Here is a 23,873-nt window from a genome sequence, read left to right as displayed (position 1 = left end):
CAAGATTGCCAGATCATATAATATGCGAAACATATCTAGGAGGTTCTGGCAGTAATTCACAACTTTGCAACCTCGAGGATCTCTATGCCTCCTGATCAACCATTGTATCCCTTCAGACCTGGAGAGCAGGTCTTACTCAAGACTTGGCATTGTGGGGATGCCAAAAACCAGCTGTCAGAAAAATGCACTGGTCCACATGATGTTTTGCTGACCATACATACTTCTTTAAAACTGGCAGGCATGAAACCCTGGGTATATCATTCCAGAGTTAAGCAAGCACCAGAAGGAACTGATGCAGAGACAAAGTCCCACTGGTCTTGTGAACCCATTGAGGACTTGAGATGTTTATTTAAGAAAAACACAAAACCTTGATTGTTACTGACTTCTTTTCCAGTTATTGTTGCAGGATGTCCAAAGATTCACTTATCTGGATTTTTTTAAGATTTCTTTATTTATTTATACAAGCACTGGGTACAGTCAGAAGCGCGGGAGGGTGAGAGAATTCACCAGAGACAGAGTGGGGAACAGAACAGGCAGAATGACAAAATACACTGCTGAGGGTAGCAGCAGGTGTGGCAGGAGAGGTCTGTTGTGCCATGTGGGACCCTGCCAGTGGATAGGCATTGAACTGGTGCTGTGGAGGCTGCGGGCAGCCCCACAGTCTAGCGCTCAACCGCTGTGCCACCAGGGGAGGCCCGGATTCACTTTTCTGAAGAAACCCTAAGATGACTGACATGGTCAAACCAATCTTCCTTTCAAAGTTTCGGAGATGTGAAATAACATCTAGAATCACAAATATGCTGGCAGTATTTCTTTTTTTTTTTTTTTTTTTTTTTTTTTTTACACAGAAAGGCTTTCAATCTTGATTTTGGTATTGCCGTTTAACTTTTTGCTTTTTTTTTTTTAACTTCAAGGTTTATTTTCTGCTCGTTTTTGTTACTTTGGCCTATGAGTGAAACTGCAGTTGCATAAGATACCCCACGTGTGATAAATCGTTACTGAAGAGCTCTTTGTGTCTATATGTTGTATGTCTGTATGTCCTTTCCTTGAGTCCTTGTCTTGGCCTCTAGTGGTTGACAAATTGGTATGCATAGTGCCATAGACATTGAAAAAAAAGTCTCCAGTTATGAGGAAAAGCTAAAGGTTATGGTTTGATTGTCAACATTGTAATACTTAACTAAGTATTACATAGAGATCAAATATTGTTGTTTCTGCTGTTTTCTGATGTTTATGGCAAAGCTTCCCAGAAATCTAAATTGAAATACAAATTTGGTAGCCTGTCATTTGGCCGATGCAAGGAAATTTTGTGGAACCTCAGTAGAGCTCCTGAGACACTCCACATTTCCTCCCTTTCCTCCTGGGAAAGGTATTAGATGAATTTGTCCTATTTGGCTTACCTAGTAGAGAAAACTAGAAGGGAAGCAATGTCACTTGGGAAAACGGGTTAACACTTTGACCTGATTATGTATGTAAATTGTCAATGGTGATTGTCGCCTTGTAATATTGTATACTTCAATTGTTTAACGACAGAAATGGTTTCTGGAGAAAATAGGGGTAAAGGCCTCAACGGATCCCTATTGATGGAATTGTTGAGAGTAAAAATTTCCTACAAAGGACTGAATAGATCTGGAGATTCACCTGAATTTTACTAAGTTTTGACATAATACTGGTATTTTTTTTTTTTTTGCCTTTCGTTCTGAATCCAAAAAATTTTTCTTGTTTTGACTGACCAGGATGTGCAGCGATGTTGATTTTTTTTCTTTTTTCAGCAGAGCTAACTTGTGTTCACATTTTTTTTTCCCTTCATACCAACACAGCATAAAAATAGTGGTAGTAATTTTTTTACTGCTTATCTCAGAGACTGTTTTTGCATAACTTCCATAGGGATTTTGTCTGCTTAAACTAAAAAAAATAAAATGGACATGAGTTTCACTGTGTGGCTTTGAGTGGAGTTCTTCCAGGAAGTTGAAGCAGAGCTGAACCAAGAAGAGGAGAACCTGTTGCTTTTTTCGTAGTGTTCCAGAGACCTCCAAAGAAGGTGAGGAAGCTTGCCTCCATTGGCAGGACTGGACAACCTGGCAAATGAAAAAGTCCTGGTACCCTCAAGAAGAGGAAAGCCCAGGTGGAGTCTGATGAGACCAACTTTGTTCCTGAAGCCTACATGGACCAAATGTCAAGAGTTCACTCTGATCCTATATGGACTATTCCAAAAGCCAGCTAAAATTGCTGTTTAGTTATTTTGCCCTTTGATTTTATGCAAAAATAGGTAATATGGCTTACAAGTAGATTTAGTTTGCAAACTTTTGCTATGCCGTTGAAAGAATTTGGGCTCAAGGTTGAGAGAACATGGTTTTTTTTACATAAGTTGAACCAATTTTAAGATTTTTTCCTTGTGATTTTGAAGTTTTTGCTGTCTTGTTATGGCTAATGCCTCCAGATTTTTGTTTTTGTTTTTGTTTTTTGTTTTGGCTTGCACTGATGAACTCTTTTTCCAGGAATGGAGGACTTTTGCTTTCCACAATGGACAATACCTGAAAGACTGGTTTTCTTTCACACTGGAACCCTGAAAAATTTTCATCTGAGACTGTATCCCAGCATCCATATATTTGATCCTCATCACCATGGAAATGGTGGCACAAAGTGAAAGTGGGGAATTGCTAGGGGAAAAGTTGTCCTGAGCTAATTCCATACAGGCTTTGTGGACTCCACCCCCACTCCAGTCCAAAGCCATGAAGACACTGGGAACTACAAATCCCACCATGACCCAAGGGAGGGTTGCTGGGACATGAGGGTGGAGTTAAGCAGCCAGGTTTGGTATAAAACCAGACACGTGGGCCGGGGGTGGGGGGGTCAGGTCCCTTGTCTTCATGGCTCTTGGCTCAGGGTCAGGTCTCAGTGTGCCATTGGGATTCCAGGTCAGCAAACATGGGTAGGACACATTTAAGACTTTATCTTCCTCTTTTCCCCAGAGTTGTACATTTCCTCATTTCCCCTTCCCTTGTAAATAAACTTTTTATTAACCTTTGTTTGTGCCTGCAGTAGAGTATTAATAAGTCCCTTTTAAGCATGCGGGTGAGGACCCACAGTCAAGTAACCCGTTTTATTTCGGGGCTGCCCTGTAACACTTTCACTTCTCAGATTACAGGGCATTGATCTGAGAAAATGGGGGGCATCACACTCTGAAGGGCCTGTTTCCCCATCTCATCTCCAGCTGGCCTTGTTATAATCAGTCACAAACAGACAGTCACAGCAAACAGCCATCAGAACAGCCCGTCACAGCTGGTGCTCCTGGTATCCATTACGTTCAGCCTCCAGTACTGGTTATCAGCCCCCAGCCTCACCCAGACACTACACTGCCACAGTCAGTTTGCATGAATTCATCAGGAACAGAAATTTTTATGCAGAGTTTTTAATCTTGCTTTGTCAGACCTTCATACAGGAACCCTCAGACTGAAAGCTCCTAACAGCTAGAAACCCCAAATATCATGGGAGCCTCAAGAGGAATTTTCCCAATGATACAGGTACTGCAGGCCAATTCTGGTGGTGAGAACTTGGCGTGGTCCTGAGCCCTGACTCCTGGCTGTTAGACTCTATGGGGACTACACCTGAGGGGGTAGGGGGAAAACATGGATGTGACTGTCACTTTCTGTCTGACTTGATCCTATCACACTGTACTCCTGTGATGCAGTGTTCTTATTTTAAAGTAGATGAATTATTTTTGAGTCAGTGCATTTCTACTTCATAATTTAATGTTAAGACCATTGTTGTGGTGGTGTTCATTTTCAGGTTCCCTGAGTTTTCCAAATTGTATCTTGATTACTCTACCTGATTTTCTACTTGACATTCTTTTAGATAACACTTAAGTTCACTCTTTTTCTACTTCAAAATCCATGTTATCTTTTTATATGATGTAAATCTTTATATAAAGTAAAACACTGCAATATTTATGAATTTTTATTCTTCGGAAGCTTCTGTGCTATAAACCCTGAGGCCTCATGACTGTTTACCCACTCTGAGAACATGAGCTGGGGGGATGCTCCTCGCTCAAGCATTTCTCTGGAGCATGTCACTGGGTCTCCAAATGCTCCTGAGGGATCATAGCATACTCCCTCCAGAAAATACTTCTTTTAAAAAATGTATGTTAATGACCCGACTGACTCCATACAGATTTCAGAATAAAATCTGTGTCGGAAAATCTCTCAAGTTAATAATCTTTCAATGAAAGACCTTGATCTTCTGTTTCTCCTCCCGGGACTTCATCACTCTCTGCTCACATCCTTTACATACTTTCTGTCTTTCCTTTGACTAAAACTCTAAACTCTGTTGAGGAGAGGATCTGACTTTAGGAGTGGGGTAACATGGGGTCATGAATTAACAATTGCCACATAAAGGAAACACTCATTGTCACATCTCTGTTTTCTTATCACGGGCTGTATCTCTGACCCTCTGTGTGTGTGCATCTCCCCTCACACTCCGGGGAACACCCACATGAATACCCACTTGTTTCCACTCCTTATCCCTCTCCTATCCCCAGTCTCAACTGGTAACAGTGAATTTATTCACTAGTGCAAATAGGTTTTGCTGTATTTTGTAATGTCAGTTTTCTGTATTTTCTTTTTTTAAAAGATTGATTTATGCATACAAGAACTGGGGCACAGGCCAGAGTTGTGGGGGGTGAGATGATTTATCAGAGACAGAGTGGAGAACAGAACAGGTGCACTGAGTGAAATACACAGATGTGGGGAGCAGCAGACAAGGCAGGAGAGGTCTGCTGTGCCACGAGGATAGCTCCCTGGCTAGCGATCGAACTTGTGCTGCAGTGGTTGTGGCTAGCTTCATAGGTTGCATCTTAACCCCTTGGGCTACCAGGGAGGCCTGGTTTTCTGTATTTTCTATCCCACAGATGAGTGGGACAATCTGCTATCTGTCTTTCACTATCTGTTATTTTTTTTTTTCACTTAACAAGATAACTTAAAGTTCTACTCACCTTTCCCAAACGTATTATTTGATTTTTTTAATTGCTGTGTGCAATTCCACTGACAATGGACCCACAATTACTTTATTCACTCCTCTGTTGAAAGCCCTTGGGCTGGTTCTGCAATGGTGCACGGTGCTGTTGTGACACCAGTGCACATGAGTGTCTCTGTATTGTAGATTTTTCATATTCTGGGATAAAAACTTAGCAAAGGGATGGCTGGTTCCTATGGGATTCCCATTTTTATTTACTTAGGACATCTCCAAACCATATTCCTAGAGGCTTTACCTACTTACATTCCCACCAACAGAGGTGAGAGTTCCTTTCTCTCCACATCCACACAACATCAGTTGTGTTCAGTCTTTTTGATTGGCCCATTCTCATAGGGGTGTGTGACAAGTCATTGCAGTTGTAGTTTGTGTTTTTGTTCCCCTTATAATTAGAGCTACTGAACAATATTATTTGGATTAAAGATTTGGATGTGACAAAGCCATAAACACTTGAGGAACTGTGCCACCCTATTGCACATCCACCCCACAGATGAAATTGGGGACACATCTCCAAGGCCCCAAGGACAACAGAAATGAGCATGTAGGAACAAATGTGACCCACCACACTAGAGAGTTCATAAACCACTATAAAAACAGGCCCCTGCACTGGGAGAAAATATGCACACATCATGCATCTAACATGGGGCTGGTTTCCATTCATACAAGGTATGTCACAGCCCAACAACAAAAACCAGACACCCCAATCAAGAAGTGAGTAAGAAACCAACACAGACATTTCCAAGGAGGACAACCAGGTTCCCGGCAGAGTTGTCGGCAGATGTTATTGGGGTTCTAACCCATGCCTGTTCCTGAACTTTTCCTGCATGTCATGACACTGGCTGACCTCAAATGTGTCTTGTTAAATCCCCAGAGATTAGCACATCTTCCATGGAATAGCTGTAGTCTAGTTCATAATTTTATAATTACATAATAAAAACTAATAATGATGGATTAGTTCTGCCATACTGTTTCCTTGTGATTTTTGAGTGATACAAATTATGGTGTTTTAATTCATCACATCTAATATATACTTTACAACATTTTCATTTGATCTTCACAGATTGTAAATGTACACCTGAGTCTGTTCCCTGATACAGCATGAAAGCTCTGTAAATATCTACTGAAGTCTCCAAAATTATCTTTGCATCTGTGAGAGATGACAACAAACCTACCTGGCTTTGGATGTTTGAAAAACAATTGGCACAGTTGGCAGGATATGACTCTGAGAGCAGACGTACCAAGTGGCATCTATAAGTGGAGTGAAAGACAACATCAGAGTTGCTGGAGACAGGTGGTGGCCAAAGTCCAAGAAAATCTAAAAATGCTGCAGGAGCACAGAAGGTGGACAAGGTCTGGGAGGTGGAGGACAAGCACTGGGAAACATCTCGGACCTTGAGGGGAGGAGACGAAAACCCTGCAAGGCCCAGCCCACCATACCCCTGAGGCAGCAGACTTGTCAGGAAAAAAAAGGGGACCCTATCATTCATCTGGATCTTACCCAGTGACAAAGTAATTGTAGAGAATTATAAGGGAGGGGGAATGAGGAGACACAGACACTGGGTCAGGGTGCGGGCCTTGTCCTGCTGAGGGTCTCAGTAGCCTTCATTTATAAATTTCAAGCAAACCAGGAGAGCGCCTAAGCATATGCATGAGGGAAGGTAACAGTCACATCTTTTCCCAGAGCAGCAAGTGTTGATTTACCCTTTTGCAGAGGCTGTGACATTTATTATATTTTTTATTTAAAGGAGGCTCATTAGCTCAACAAAAGTTTCTCAGAATAGTCATTTATCTGAAATGACCAGTCATTTTATTACTAGCAAAAGGCTTCTGGGACTGCACTAACATTTCCATGTTTACTGAGTGAAGGATTAACTAAGGGCTGGGGAAACAAAGGGCAGGAAGTTACCTGGGGAAAGGGAGACAATGGATTTTTTTCCAACTAACCTATAAAGTTGAGACTAACATATTAACTCATTGACTAAAGCAAAAACCAGAAGGTGTTTATCTAGAAGTTATCATCTATAGTATATTGTTTTAATATTGATGGGCCCTTAAGGAACCAAGGGCCTGGAGGGCATTAGTGCCAGGCAAGCTGCACTGACTCCTCCCTAGCCCCCAGCTCTCCCTTCAGGGAGGAATTCCCCTAATGTAAACAAGGAGTTTTCTGCCTATTACTCTTCTACTTATCTAGGCAGCCTAGTTTCTGTATCTAACTTTAAGATTAAGGGAAAATTCCTTTCTCTGTAAGATTGCTGATTGTTGTTTGTAGTTGTAAGGAGTTACCAGTATTTTATCAGAGGCATGGACAAAGATGGTTATAGCTAGCTCAACCAGTCACAAACCTGTCGATTTATTCTCGAATGTATACTCTAACAGCTACCATACCAATCAGCCCTAAATAAACAGGAATGAATTAGCAGGAGTCGACTATGGTGCCTTCTGGCTTATCAAAAGTTTTTCTTTTGCTTGGAGCTTGGCTCACCTCTGACATTCAACTGTTATCTTTAACTGTAAAGTAAAAGACTTTCTTCTGTGGAACCAAGCTTAGCCGAGGTTTCGCCATTTTGTATATCCTCCAACTTGATATGTTAGTTTTTGTCCAGCCACATTCCGGAGATAGTTTCAGCAGTCACAACCCTCACTCCACTTGGTGACGAAAAAGCAGACCACTTCAGCCTCCAAATGAGGGCAGTCCTATCCATAAATGGGACAGCATCTCTACCTGTCCAATCAGTTTTGAAACTGTAACCTCACGCGCCAAAATGCCTTTGTAGTAGCCAATGAGTAATTACCAGCTTCTTTCAAAGTTTGTGCCTCTTGTGACCCTATAATTGACCCCTGCTTCCTCTGTTCGGGGCTCTCGTCCTCTGCCATTGCATCGGTGCCTGTCCAGGGCCTGGACTCCAGCCATAATAAACTCCCTTTTGCATTTGCATCAGCTGTCTTTGGATTCTTGGAGGCTATGCTCACAGAGTTTACTGATCTTGGGCACAACATCTTCCAGTTAGCCCTTGCCTTAAATGGCCACATCTCCATACTAAAAGATTTAGCCCAGGGATGTTTACAGCCTTTTGTTCCCAGAAGTTTTTTCACTTGTTCATGTAAGGCCAAATGTTGAATTGCTGCCTTTGGCAGAGAACTACTAATTTTATAAAAAAATATAATATTTGTATCATGCACTGCCATTTGCCATCAAACTGGTTATTCAGTGATTGATCCATATTTGCAGTTTTACTTTTAAATGCATATTTTAGCAATGGTAGAAACTAGCCCTAAACAAATGAGGATACTCTAGCAGGAGTCAGCTAACGAGATTCCTGATTTTTCAGAAATCTTCCCCATGCCCGAACTTTTGTCAGATGACATGAGTAGCATGGTCCCCATGATCTTTGTATTCATGCCCTTCTGAGCTGGCCTGATGTTAATGCATTCAGCATTCAGCCCACCCATTTAGACAATCAAGTTGCAACAAATCCTTGCCGCCATGGGAAACATCACCACACACACATAACATTCTCACATCTTATAATACTGTAGTACACCTTAGAGCAGTTCTGAACAGTGAAGAAGGGAGAGCACTTAGTCAAAGCTCAATGTAAAATGTGATGATGTATTTTTTCCATCGGGGTGGCCTGGAAGTCAGCCCTTGATGGAAGACTCCACTGTCCTAAGTTTTAGTTCCAATGCAGGAGCTCGTCGTTACTTCCTAAATCTGGAATTTCTTTGTGATGTTGGTTTCTCTCATATTAGGCCCATTTCTTGTTTTGTAGACCAGGGATTATATTTCTCCTAGTTTTATAGGACAGGCCCGATATTGAACGGGTTGCCTGGCTGTGGGTCCTCACCCACGTGCTTACAAGGGACTTATTAATACTCCAATACGGGCACACACAAAAGGTTAATAAAATGTCTATTTACAAGGGAAAAGGAAATAAGGAAAATGTACAACTCAGGTCAGGAAGAAAATAGGGAGATAAAGTCTTTAATGCGTCCTACCCTATTTGCCGACCTGGAAACCCAAAGGCACTCTCAGAGCTGGCTGGACGCTGCGAGCTGGCGGGGAGCCAAATGGGGGAACCCCCCCCACAAAGCCCACGTGTCTGGCTTTATACCAAACCTGGCAGCTTAACCCCACCCTCAGGTCCCAGTCACCTTCCCTTTGGTGGTGGAGCTTGATAGGGACAAGTATCACCAGTTTTTATTTTAAGACTTATTTATTTATGCATACAAGAACTGGGGTACAGGCCAAAGGTGTGGGGGATGAGAGGATTCCCCAGAGACAGAGTGGGGAGCTGGATAGGATATACTGCTGAGAGGAGCATTGGGGGAGACAGGAGTGGTCTGCTGTGCCATATGGATTGCTCCCTGGCCAGCCTAGGGTGGTTGTCACCAGCATGATAGCACTGTCTTTACCCTGTGCCACCAGGGAGGCCCAATATTCAATATCCTTTCATGATAAATAAACAGCAGATGGAAGTTTCCTCAACCTGAGAAAGTTATCTACAAAAACCAGCAGGCAGCAACAGACTTATGGTAAAAGGCTGAATGATTTCTCCCAAGGATCAGAGACAACATAGATATTTCCAGTTTGGCTCCTTCACTCAACACAGTACTGTGGTTTTAGCCAAAGAAATTAGAGAAGGAAGCAAAATTCAGATTGTAAAATAATATGTGAAATTATCTTATATATAAAATGATACTGTAATAACAAAATCTAGAACAATCCAATGGAAAATTATTAGAAGAGTGAGTTCAATAGGTTTAAAAATCCCTCAGTATAGAAAAATCAATAATTAAAACTCTGAAAATGAAATTAAGATAAAGATCTATCAAAAAGAATAAATGCTTAAGAATAAATTTTACAATGGAAATGCAAGACCTTCGCAGAGATCACTATAAAACATTGTTGAAAGCTGTGTTAAAGATCTAGATAAATGTGGGCCTCCCCCGTGGCGCAGCGGTTGAGCGCTGGGTTGCGAAGCTGCCCGAGGCCTCTGCGGCGCCGGTTCGATCCCCGGCTGCTCCCCGGCCACCGGAGGAGGGTCCCACATGGCGCGCAGACCTCTCCTGCCGCCCGCTGCTCCCCTCAGCAGTGTACCTCGGTCCTTCTGCCTGCTCTGCTCCCCGCTCTGGCTCTGGTGAATTCTCTCACCCTCCCGCGCTTCTGACTGTACCCAGTGCATGCATAAACAAAACAAACAAACAAACAAATAAATAAATAAAACATGCCTCTATTAAAAAAATTAAAAAAAAAGATCTAGATAAATGGACTGGTATCATATCTTCATGGATCTGAGGCTTCATATTGTAACCATGGCAATATTCCCTAAACTGATAGATAGTTTCAGTGCATATTTATGAAACACAAACCTGTCTTGTTTGTGTATTTTTTTGCAAATAATAAATAGCAAACTGATTCTAATATTCATAGGGAAATGCAAAGGACTCAGAATGGCCAAAAATATCTGAAATAAGAATAACCAGTTTGAAGGGTTCAGTCTTATTTCCAAACTTGCTAAAATTGAAGATATCAAGACAATGTGATACTAGCAGAACAGTCATAGATCAATGAAAAAGAGGGGAAGGTCCAGAAGTAAACCTTTACATTTATGACCAACTGATTTTTTAACAAGGGTGAAAAGAAAACTCAATGGAAAAAAATTATTCTTCTTAACAAATGTTGGGACAACTAGAATGTCTGTGTGCAAATAATGAAGTTGTATATCTTAGACTGTCCGGGCCAGCCAGGCAGATCAAAGTGGTACCTGGGGGAGGAAGCAGGGGCTTGGTATGGGACAGGGGTACACGAGGAGTGGAGACAAAGCCAGGATCATTGCCAGTCTCATTTATTCAGGAATGTGTACAATGTTATATAGGGTTCAGAGGAGGAGGTCTCTCATTATCTCTAGCAAGGAGAGACCACCAATGCAAACAAGCCGCAGTAGCAAGCAGGGGGAAAGGTTCAATCGTCACAATAGAAAACTTTAAACCTTCACTCGAGCTAACATTCAGTACCTGCTTCAGGCAAGAATCTGGATGTTCAGGTCGACATTAGACCACACAAAAAAAATTCATTCAACTCCATGTTGAATATCAATATTCAACTTAAAGGGAATATCAAATACTACAAAGTTCTTGAAAGAAAATATAGTAGTAAATCTTCCAGGTTTGGGTTAAAATGGCTTGTTAAGAAAAATATAAATGGGGCCTCCCCTGGTGGGGCTGCGATTGAGTGCTGGGCTGCGAAGCTGCCTGCAGCCTCTGCAGCGCAGCTGCCCACAGCCTCTGCAGCACAGGTTCAATCACCGGCCACCGGTGAGGGTCCCACATGGCATGCAGACCTCTCCTGCCACGCCCACTGCTCCCCTCAGCAGTGAATTTCTTCAGTCTGCCTGTTCGGCTCCCCGTTCTGGCTCTGGTGAATTCTCTCACCCTCCCACGCTTCTGACTGTACCCAGTGCTTGTATAAATAAATAAATAAATCTTTTTTAAAAAAGGAATGAAATTCTGAGACCTGGATGGATTTTGAAAGTGTTATGCTAAGTCAAAGAATCAAGACACAGAACACAACTTCTTATAATATTCCATTCTAGTCAAAAACCCAATGAGGGATATCTACAGAGAGATAGAGTAGATTGGATTTTGCCAAGCCCAAGGGTTGGTGCAAAAGGGAAGTATCTGCTCATGGTCTAGGTTAATTTGGGGGTAATGAAAATATTCCAAATTTTATTTTGGTGATGTTTGCACAACTGTGAAGTTATCATTTATTTGTATGCTTTAACGGGTGACTTTTATGGTATTTGGATTATATCTTTAAAAACTCTTAAGAAAAATAATGACTATCACCATTAGGTTCTGCTAAAACAGCAGTACTATGTAGTGATTTTAAACTTCAAATGAACAAAATTGCTGTAATGTCTGAATGTTTATGTGCTGTTGCTCATTTTGTTCTTCACTTAGGAAACATCCTTCAGGCTACATCATAAAATTTACTAAGAAGCACCCTTTGATTGCTATTATTTCTGTTGCTGAAGTGTCAGGGAATGGAGAGACAGAAGATTTTTTTTTTTTTTTTTGCCTAGACCAAAGTCACACTGTGTGTGACCATTGTGCACCTCCATGTTTGCTATCTGGGGTGAACCCACCACCACTGCCTTTTTTCAGGCCACTCTATTTTCAGCTCCCCTGGGTGGGCTTGCTTGCTTCATTACACAGAATCCTCTTGTGATGGCTGCCTGGAACAACTGTCTTTCTTGGCAATGAAACACCATGAAATATTTGCAAGCAGTGACTGAGGGGCTTAGAGTTCAGCATGCCTGTTCATGACATGTTTTGCTTGTGCAACACCTTTCTATTGTTCCTTGTGGGTTTGCTTATATTTCTTTTATTTGCCTATCAGATCCTCTTTTTGTTTGTGTTAACATTAGTGCAAATTTCAGTTCCAAGACAAGTATTCCAGTTTGCAGTAAGTTCTCTGTTCTCTGAATTCTTTTCTTTTAAAGATTTATTGATTTATGTATACAAGATCTGGGGTATAGGCCAGAGACACGGGGGAGACCGAAGAGGCAGATCGACTGAAATACGCTGCTGAGGGGAGCAGCACGCCAGACAGGAGAGGTCTGCTGCACCATGTGAGTTGCTCCCTGTCTGGCTGGGGATGGAACTCGTGCTGCACATGCTGTGGACAGCTTCATAGTGTGGTGCTAAACCCCTTGCACCTTGCAGGAGGCCCTGTTCTCTGAATTCTTATCATGTACATTAAGTGTTTCACTTCTGTCACACAGACCACAAACTACCCAGCACGTGTTAGCTTTGTTGAGCATATACTATGTGCTAAGAACTGCACTAAAAGCTTCCTATTTTTTCAGCGTATTTAAACATGTAAATTAATCTTGTTTACTTTATTAATAGACACAACCATTCAGTGAACTTCCATTCTTTTCTGATTGAGTATTTAAATGTCACACAAATTCTACTACAGAAAAGATAGGGCTTGATAAATACTGGTGAATTACTTATTATTTTGTCCTTTCTATTTTTTTTTTTTTGTCTTTAATTAAACTACTGAAGAAAACTTACTAAATGTGGTAAAAATGTTTTGATCACTCACTGCCACACCACATCTCAGTAAATTTCAATTATTTATTTTGTAGTTTTTAAATTAATAGACTTTATTTTATGAGTTAATGTTTGGAGAAAAATTGAGTGGAAATCGCAGAGTTCCTATACATCCCCTCAAACTCCCAAAAACAGTGTTCCTTCTTACTAATATCTTGCATTGCTGCGGTTCAGCTGTTACAATTGATGAGCCATTATTGATACATTATCTTTAAAGTCCATATTTTACATTAGATTTCACTCTTTCTGTTGTTTATTTTATATCATTTGATAAAGGAATAACTTACACACAAAATAACTTAAAAAACACACATATATGTTTTCAAGGCACAAGTATATGTATATATGTATGTGACAACTTACTTTTTTTTGACCACTGAGCTATATAGCTCATTGTCTGAATACACTACAGCTTATCAGTTCATCTGTTAAAGACGATCTTGGTTGCTTCCAAGTTTTAGAAATTAAGAATAGAGCCTGTACAAATATTTCTATGGAGGCTTTTCTGTAGAACTACTTTTAAAAATTTACTTGAATAGGGCCTCCCCGGTGGCGCAGCGGTTGAGCGCTGGGTTGCTAAGCTGCCCGCAACATCTGCTGCGCCGGTTCGATCCCCGGCTGCTCCCCGGCCACCGGAGGAGGGTCCCACATGGCGCGCAGACCTCTCCTGCCGCCCGCTGCTCCCCTCAGCAGTGTACTTTGGTCCTTCTGCCTGCTCTGCTCCCCGCTCTGGTTCTGGTGAATTCTCTCACCCTCCCGCGCTTCTGACTGTACCCAGTGCATGTATAAACAAACAAACAAATAAATAAAAAATAAATAAATAAATAAATAAATAAATAAATAAAAAACATGCCTCTATTAAAAAAAAATACTTGAATAAATACCAGTGAGGACAATTTATGGATCATATAGTAAGAGTATGTTAGTTTATAAGAACAAAGCCGTTTGTTTAGATACAATTTCAAACCATCTTCCCAAGTTATTGTGCCATTTTGCAATCCCATCAATAATGAGGAGTTTCTGTTGCTACACATCCTCATGAGTACTTGGGGTTGTTGTGCTTGAGATTTTAGTCATTTTAATAGTTATGTGATGATATTACAATTCTCTTTTAATATTAAATTCTCTGATGGCATATTATATTTAAAATCTTTCTATGCACCTGTTTATCATGTGGATACTATGGTGAAGTGTCTGTTCAGATCATTCATATATTTGGTAATTGGGTTGTATTTTTTTAAAAAAATATTTATTTAATTTATTTATCCATGAAACATCTGAGGTACAGGCCAGCAGTGTGGGGGATGAGAAGATTCACCAGAGACAGAGTGGGGAGCAGAACAGATGGATTGACTGAAACACACTGCTGAGGGGAGCAGCTGGCGAGACAGAAGAGGTCTGTGCTACACATGGCTAGCTCCCTGGCCAGGGATCCAACTCAGGCTGCAGTGTTGAGAGCACTGAGGCTTAACCTAGGCCACCAGGGAAGCCCTTGGTTGCATGTTTTCCTATTGATTCTTTTTAATAAAAACATTTTGTATTTATACTACTGTTTAATCATTTATTAATTCCAGGAGATTTTCGTGGATTTTTTGAGATTTTCTACATTGAAAATAATGGCATCTGGGCATAAGTACAGTTTTATTTTTCTTTTATCAGTCTACATTATCTTTTACTTTCTTCTTGTTTATTTCATTATCTACAACTTTCCAGTACAATACTGAATAGAATTGATGGTAAGGGACAGCTTTAATTTGTTCCCAGTTTTATTTTTTATTTTTTAAGATTCATTTTTGCACACAAGCACTGGGGTGTAGACCAAGGGTGTCGGGGTGTGAGAAGATTCACCAGAGACAGAGTGGGGAGCAGAACAGGCAGGCTGACTGAAACACACTGCTGAGGGGAGCAGCGGGGAGACAGGAGAGATCTGCTGCACCATGCGGGTAGCTACCTGGCCGGGATTGAACTCGTGCAGCAGTTGCTGGCAATAGCTTACACCTCTCTCTTTAACCCCTGCACTATGAGGGAGGTCCTGTTCCTAATTTTAAGTGGCATCCAGTTTCTTGTCATTAAGTATGATTTTAGTTTTAGATTTTTGTAGAAATTGTATAGCTAGTCAAGGAAGTTGCCTTATACTTCTAGCTTATGTGAATTAATCTTGCTTTCCTTGTCATTCAAAAGCTAGTCTAAGCTCATTCTTTCATGATTCTATATAGATCAAAGTTCCATTAATACATGAAATTTAGGACTTAATAATTTCTAGTGAGACAGTTAATCTATAATCTTATCATCTGCATATATTTTGCCCTGGATTAAGTGCTGAAGAAAATTATCTAATTTATTATGTAAATGTTTTCTGTTTACCTATTGCCACATCTCTGTGAATTTCAGTAATAGTTTATTTTCTTATTTTTCTTTGATTTAAATTTCAAAGTTAGAATTTTCCAAGGAACACTAATTCTTTGAGATGTGTAACCAGTTAATACTGAATGCCCTCATCCTGTTTTGAAAGACTATTATCATACTAAGTCTCCAAGCAACACTGTAGCAAATAATCCTAAATAAGTTTGCCAAATACATCTGACTGCAAAGCTTATATTTCACTTTCCAACCACTAATTTTCCACCAATTTAGTGATCCAGAATCTGCACCTCAAGGAGTATGTATAAGGCCAGGAAACAAATGAGACAGATTTGTTTTCTTTCTATACTGTATAAAATACTTCACAGACAGAAGATCACACTACTTGTTTTCACAGTGCATAAGTTGGTTTGTTTCCAAGTCAAGATGAGGTGTATCCCCAGCTGTGATGAGGGGAGACATGAATATTGAACTTGGTGGAATCACTCAGTGGTCACCTTTGTAGACCACCTCCTTAGTCCTCTTGAGAGGAACATGCAGACACCCTGACCTGATCCACTGTGTCACTGAACACCAACCCCTGCTCCTCTCGGGTCTGCTGTCTTCGTACGCCAGAGGGACAGACATTTCCCCACATCTTCGAAACCTAGAAGATATGACCAGGACCGGAGACCAGATTGACCACAGTGAAGGTTCTTCTCATCAGCCCAACTGGCAATATGGGGGGATGAGGCTCTGTTGGCTGTGAGGACTATGACTCCCTCGAGTTCCTTAGAGAGGCTATTCAGCAGGGCCCCTCCACCCACCCATCCTCAGGACCTATGGGCACGTTCACTCAGGGTTCTCACACCAACCTTGCCCCCACCTGCTCTGGCTCCTCAAATGCTGTGAGGCCGAAGAGCTGGATCCCACACCCGATGTCCCCTGCAGGATCTGCTGTGCGAAGCAAAGGGCTCTGACCTAAACAGCAACACTGACTGCCTCTTTCAAAGAGACGTAAAAAGGAACTACGCTGTCAGGGTGACATCTTTTTTCCCTTTAACTCTTGTTAGGGAGTTAACAAGGTTCCTCAAAACCTAGTAATTCCCAGTGGAATTTGTATTTAGATTGAAGAAAGTTTTAGAGATCTTTAATGCACTGAGGTTAGCATTGAAGTATTTATGGCAAATTATAATATAAAGTAACAACCTCACTCTGTGGCTGGTTAGCTTGGTAATAGGGTTGTAAAATGATGAGCTATAAAACTGGAGGGGGACTTAGAGGTCACAGGCCTGCAAAGCATAGCCTTCTAAGATTTCCTGGCAGATATCTGTACTCTGTCTGCACCACTCCAGTGAGGACACTCCCTGGTCTCTGGGAAGCTGTCTGAAGCCCTTCCCATCACTTGGCACAGTGGGCTGCCTGCCCAAAAGCCCTGACACTGACCCGCATGGCTGGACTCCCTTTCAGTTTGTCCTGACACTGAACTTATCACAGAGGTTAGCTGACCATAGGAAACCCCCACACCAAGTGAACATTCACCTCAAATTCTAGACAAAGAGTCAGCCTTTCACCTCAGCAAAACACCTAACTTTAGGCCCCAGATTCTGGCAACGTTCCCCATTTTCAGACCCCTTCAAGTGTTCTTCCTCACTTGTCATTCTGAAGTTAAAGCAGTTTGGTTGTCATCAAGAAAAAAAAGGAATCAGGTGGACTGAGGGGATGAACCCCGAACCACACACAGAGGATGTGGACAAGCAGAAGCCGAAATCTCAAGTTCATGCTGATTCCACTACAAGGCTTCAGGGGTGCTGGGCCTATCAACAGTGCTCAAGCCTGTGTGTAGGTTGTCTGCTGCGCTTCCTCCAGGTCAGATTCCCAAAGGTGCTGACTTACCAAGTCTGGAACATGTGTCCACAGTTCCCTCAGCAAGTGCATGCCAGGTAGCGCTCAGTGCTCATTATCCTGTGTTGTGTGTCCAGGACAGGAGACCAGACTGACCGCAGACAAGACTCTCTTCTCATCAGAACAGCTGTCCCAACAAGACAGTATTGGCTTCACCTGGGTATTGGCGAGAACGATATCCTCTGCTTACAATTTTATTTATTTATTTATTTATTTATTTATTTATTTTGTTTATTTATATTTTTTTAAATTAATATTTTATATAATTCTTACATCATTTTCATATTTGCACAATGTATGCATTATCATTTTGGTTATATTCCCCATACAATTGCACCCCCTTATTATGACCCTAATCCTTCTTTTCCCTGCCACCCCCTTCCCGTAGTGTGTCTCTGGTTTATGGTTGCTTGTTGATTTTGATTTTTACTTTGTATTAATTAGTCTTTTTCCTGGTCCCTTATTTAGGTTTTCTAAATTCCTGCTATGAGTGAGACCATCTGGTATTTTTTCTATTTCTTTCTGGCTTATTTCGCTGAGCATGATTCCTTCCAGCTACATCCATGTTGCTGCAAATGGCATGAGTTTATCTTTTTTGATTGCTGAGTAATATTCCATGGTGTATATGTACCACATCTCCTTGATCCAGTCATCCATTTTTGGGGCATTTCGGTTGTTTCCAGAGCTTAGCTATTGTAAATCGTACTGCTATAAACATAGGCATGCAGGTGCTCTTTGGAATTAATGTTTCTGTGTCATTTGGGTAAATACCTCTCCAAATAGGAAATGCAAATGGCCAACAGGCATATGAAAAAATTTTCAACATCACTTGTAACCAGGGAAATTCAAATCAAAACTACAATGAGATACCGCCTGACATCAGTGAGCATGGCACATATTTAAAAAAACTAGCAACAACAAATGTTGGCAAGGATGTGGAGAAAAGGGAACTCTCCTGCACTGCTGGTGTGAGTGCTAACTGGTCCAACCACTGTGGAGAGCTGTGTGGATATTTCTTGACCTACTAAAGACAGAGCTTCCATAGGATCCAGCAACTCCACTTTTAGGTATTTACCCAAATTCTTACAATTGTATATGCTTGCTGCGAGGACTATGACTCCTTCAAGTTCCTTTAGAGGCAATTCAGCAGGGCCACCTACACCTACCTATCTGAGATTCCAAAATGAAATCCAGATTTTGCTCACTTGGATTCCCATTTTCCTAGGATCAGAATTGCCTACAATCATAAAAGTTCAGGATTGTAAGGGTAGGGTAAATAATTGCCCTCCCGCCATTAGGATTGATGATGGATCCTTGTGGTCCTGAATGCATGCCTCATGGTGGGCACCTGGAGTGGGGTGTGGCCATATCGAGATGAGATTCACCTGGGCTGAGATGGTGCTTATAAGGGTGGCATCACGGGGATGCAGCAGAGCAGAACAAAACTACCAGAAGAGAAGGAGAAATAGCAGAGCAGAGGCCATGAGAGAAGGCCAGAGAACCCAGAAAGACTGAAGACTTGCTGGGGGCTGGAAGGCTTGCCAGCATCCTGGACTCCAGGCACCCCTGCCTGATGTGTACCTGGTAAAATGGCAGTAAACGCCTGGAGAGCCACCGAGGGCTCCAGGACTCTCCTTTACTGTCTGCTCCAATCATAGAAAACCTGCACTGACCCTTCCTGCCACTATAGTAAGGAAACTTAAATACCCCCGATCAGACCATCCTTTATATGCCAATTTTACTGTATTACTACAAACAGTGGAACTTGATGTTGTATGTTTCTACTTTTAGTACTTTTAGACACTGTAACTCCATTGAAAAAGCCATATTTGCAAACCATGAAGCTATTTATAAGTACTGAGGACTTACCGAGTATTACCACGGACTCAACACAATGCAGGTTCACAGTCTGGAATGTTGCAGCAACTTCATTTTAAGACCAATTGTTTTGCGATCCTATTTTTATGAAGAAATGAACTGATCAGAAAATATATCATCAGTGCTTTGACATGAAATGTCTGCTGATGATTGTTCAAGTCTGTTTAACATTATGACATCAGACTGTACTACAGAGACAGGAGGCATCACATGTGCTCTTGCAGAGTGACAGACAAGGTGTAGCTGCAGATTGACAAGCTTCTGGAGAAAACCTGATGCTATCTCTGAGGCCTGAGAGAAAGGACGGGTGTTGTGTTTCAAGTTACTTCAAGTGCAGAAGATGTGGCCCACAGTATCCACTTCTGTTCTCTCAGGGAACTGTTTAGTGCAGAGGATACACAGTCATCTTGAGGGACGAGTTAAAGATGGATAGATTAATGGATGAGCAGATAACATATGAGTCTAATTTCCATTAGAGCAGAGTCTCAAGATTATTTTTTACCACATCAAATTTGTCTCTTAAATGTTAAAGGAATTAAATCTTCTGTTCTTAATTCTTATAAAGGGGAGAGGGCACGATGGCTGCTGTAAAAATGCTCTCCGTGGAGAAAGTAATTCTATCACCTGAGAACTGGGACCTCCAGCTCAGTTTGCCTCCTTTTTCCTCACTTCTGCACCTCTTTTTATCATTCACACTAATTCAATAAAACCACAATCCCAGAATATTTCAGTGTCTGCTGTTGTCACTTTCACAAACATCTTGTTCAGCATAATCTGAGAAAAACAGAAGACTATGTGGACTGTTGCACTACAAATTTTATGGTTCCAGCCTTAACTGTGAGAACAAGGCTTCTATGTTGCCCTAAAAGCTGTCTCCCCAGCTCCCTTGAAGGCTTCCCTAAGTTTCCTCTCCATCTCTTCCCCTCTCCTGGCGGACATCCTTCTTCACTATGAGAATGGACTCCTCTCGTGGGGAACGTCCCAGGCGCCCACACTGTGAGTGTGTCTAGCCCAGACACTTTCCCTATCTTTGCCCCTGCCCTGCCTGCTTCAGTGACATGCTCCTGTTACCTTGTCTCTTCCTTCCCCCTGGCATGGGAACATGACTCACCCTTCCCTTAAAAAAATAATTCTGCCTCAGTTGTAAATCATTTTACTTTCATTCCCATGACTCATGGTAGCCGGACTCCTTGAAATGTCACCAGCCTCCCAGTCACCCCTCAGGACAGGGCATCCCCTGCACCGGTTCCATCCATGCTGCCCTGCTGGGCCCTATCAGCTTCTTCAGGTCTGACAGCGCTTGGTTTTCAATCCAGATCTCCACCAGAAGGCAACAGGGTTGTTCACCTCCTCCTTGTTTTCTTGGTTACCTCGACACCACATTACCTTGTTTCTCACACACATATTTCTGCCTCCTTCACAACCTCTGCAAAGTATCTGCTTGCTTGCTGTAAACATTCCTAGGGTTCTAGCTTATGATTTTGTCTTTCTTAATTTTTGTTCTTTTGAGGCGAGCTAGTTAATCTGATGCCTTCAATTTATACATTGACAACCCAAATTCTATCATACCAGTACCAATTCCTTGTCTATGTTTTAAGCTTGTGTATCCAAAATTGTACTGGATTCTGAACAAGGGTACATACAGGTACCTTAAACCAGCATTCCAACATGGAATTGTTCATTTCTTCTCATGTTCTACAAAATCAAAGCTAAGCAAATCAGAAAAGGCTGGACTTTCTCTCCAGATTTCTCTCTCCTAAGGAAAACACTACATCATCATATCTGCCTTTCTCCTTACCCAAGTCCAATGTTCAGGCATCATTATCATACTTCCTGGATGGCCCCATGGGAGTTAAAAATGCTTTCATTATAACCATGCTTTTTCTAAAATGTGGCAAAGAGCAGGTACGTCCTGAATATGGGTCCTCTCAAAACAGTGGAGGCGAATTTCACTTTAGACAATAAATAGTCATACCAGCTGTAATTAGGGTTGCAAAGGCATGCTAGTCTTGATATGCTGTGCTATGTTCATAAGGCCCCAAATCCACTGGTATAACAAAGGAACAATTTATTTCTCACTCAAGCAAAGTTGAAGGGACTTAGGTGGGCTTCTATCCCCTTGTAGTTCTGTCAACTGGCACAGGGAATCTAGGGTGGGCCTCATCACAGAAGAGTAGGAGGAAGCTAGAGGACCGGGTGGAATATGTTTTAGGTCTAGACCAGGTAGTGGTTTATACCGCATGTGGCTACAACCCCCTGTGACACAAGCAGCAGTGTGACCCCACACGATCACTACGGAGGCTGGAGGTGAGCATTTGTTTGCACCAACAGTCTCTGTCCTGACAAGGAATGTCTGGTTTAAAATATCAGATTAATTGGAAATAATTTTAAATTGATCAAGTCCTGAGCATAAAATATTTTAAACATTAATTAAATTTGACCACTATTAGCAAGATGAAATGTCAGGCCCTGTTGCTCTGACACTGGTTTGCAAAGAATAAAGCAGAGTGTCATGAGCCTCACTTTGGCTGAGTTTGACCAGGTTGGGGCAGATTGTTGGTCACTTTGCCAGCTCATGTGCAACTGAGGATGTGCTCCTGTGCAACTGACCACCAGCACCTGCCACTGAGTGCAGTCAGGGTCTAAGACCACACACTATGGGTGGCATCCGTGCTGACGGAGAAACCTGGGGCCTCGGGAAACCCTGCCAATGGGAGCGAGGCAGCGGGACAGGTGACACATGCACAGTTGATGCCAATGTCACTCACTTTGTGCAGGAAGGCCGATTCATCTGCCACTCCTTCTGCAATATGCTGACAGGAAGAAGCATGTTCATTGGTGAAAGATTATCCTTGAAAGCATGAAAGGATTTGTGATATGCAGTTTTGGGTTTAAAATCTTTCTCTAACCTAACTGATGGTACAAATGTCGGCATAACCATTTGCAATCTCAATATCCACTGCCCCTACCGAGGCTCAGACAGACCACCACCATCCTAATTACTAAAGTGAATACTTAAAAGGATTCCTCACTCCCCTTGAACCAGTAGACCCGTCCTGGAGAGTGAAGTTACTGCCAGTATCACCTCAATTCATTTCCCTAACAGAGCCCAAAGTATTCTTTTAAATCCAGAAATCTAAACATCACTGCCATGTTTAGAATGCTTCCACCTGTCCCTGAAGCTTCACTTGGATTCAAAAACTGTCATGGTCAGGCCCTTCCTGGCCCTCCCCGTTCACCCTCTCCTCCCCTCTACTCCCCGTGCTCTGTATAGACTGAGTTTCTTTCACTTCCTTGAAATTGCCAAAAATTCTTCACGCTTCTGAGTTTTCATGTGCTCTCACTTCTGCCTGAAACACTCTTCCATATAAACCACCAAACTCCTGGTAAGCATTCACATCTCCACTGAAGACTTTCCTGAGCCACAGACACCCTGTGTCTGCCCACTGGCAGCCCCTCAGCAATGTCCACCTCTCCTTTGGAAACAGTTGTTACCCATGATTTTATCACCTCCTAAAATAAAGGTTTATATCTTCACTACTCTACACCTATTGAATAGACAATAATATACTAAATCAATAATTATTGAAGAACCCAGCGTTTCCTAATTTTCCATCTTGCCAACTCTTATTTGTCTTTCTGATCTAAGCTCAGGTGTCACCGCTTCATGAAGTCCCCCATGACCCTGAGTTGGGTTCAGAACACCTGGATTCCCTCCATCCAAACACCTGTCACTGTGATGGAGAAGGTGCCGACTCCACATGGCAGCCTCGGTTTCTACACAGAACCCAGCACAGACTGACACCAAAAAGTAACTGTGGGGGGCAGGAATCCTGTGTCTCTTCAGTGTTTAAACTGAAGCAGACAAATTGCAGTTCAGGTGAGCTTCTGAAATTATCTTAATAATTACAATTAATAATAAATAATAAACAGAAGGTAACCCTGATTGATTGACATGCTGAGGCCTAGCTGCCATCTGCCCGTGCATGGTGGAGCATGAAGAGCCTTGCAGGCAGTCAGGGCCGTTCTCTGAGTTCTGAGTCCTCTCCCACTCGACTCCCCGGCTCAGACAGACTCTTCAGCACCTTCTTACTCTGGAGTAGTTAGTTCATTTTGCTTGATCCAGGGACTACTGAGGCCTTCATACTGCTTGATCCAGGCACTACTGAGGCCTTCATAATGACTTCCAGTCACTGCCACTTCATGTCCTGATATCCAGAAACCAAGGCAGGAGCATGAGTGTCATTACAGGAAATATCCATGGAGAATAAGCAAGATCAACCCTAGTATGTCACATCAGAATCCTGAATGAATACAGTTCTCAGCCTGTGGTCACGATGCACTCTTGGTCCATAAACATTCACTGGATACACTCTGAGTGCCAAAGAAAAGGAAGAATGCTCTACGTCAAAGGACAACTCATTCTCATAATTTCTTTGAGAGGTAGATGTCATTATCCATGTTTTTAAGATAAAGACATTGAGACTGAGAAAGTTTAAGTAAATGTCATAGGACACCCAACCCCATGTTTGTATGACAGGGCATTCCGAAGCTATGCCCTGTTCAACAAAATCCTCTCGAATACAGTGCTTGCCATGTGTTTAACC

At 42.0% G+C, this 23,873-nt stretch overlaps 1 protein-coding gene across 1 annotated transcript in view; it reads left to right on the top strand.

Moving 5' to 3' along the window:
- The window catches only part of LOC129146187 (zinc finger protein 39-like), a 136,333-nt gene extending 113,340 nt beyond the window's left edge, over positions 1-22,993 (top strand). The window contains exon 5 of the mRNA XM_054697734.1: positions 22,916-22,993. Coding sequence (XP_054553709.1) covers positions 22,916-22,937 — 22 coding nt within the window. The 3' untranslated portion in view covers positions 22,938-22,993. The remainder of the gene's footprint in view (positions 1-22,915) is intronic.
- Positions 22,994-23,873: the final 880 nt, after the last annotated feature.

This window comes from Talpa occidentalis, unplaced genomic scaffold (genome assembly GCF_014898055.3).
Source record: "Talpa occidentalis isolate TD23 unplaced genomic scaffold, MPIMG_talOcc4v2.1 talOcc4.18, whole genome shotgun sequence".
In the NCBI taxonomy this organism is placed as follows: Eukaryota; Metazoa; Chordata; class Mammalia; order Eulipotyphla; family Talpidae; genus Talpa; species Talpa occidentalis.
This window is presented reverse-complemented; position numbering and strand designations above follow the sequence as displayed.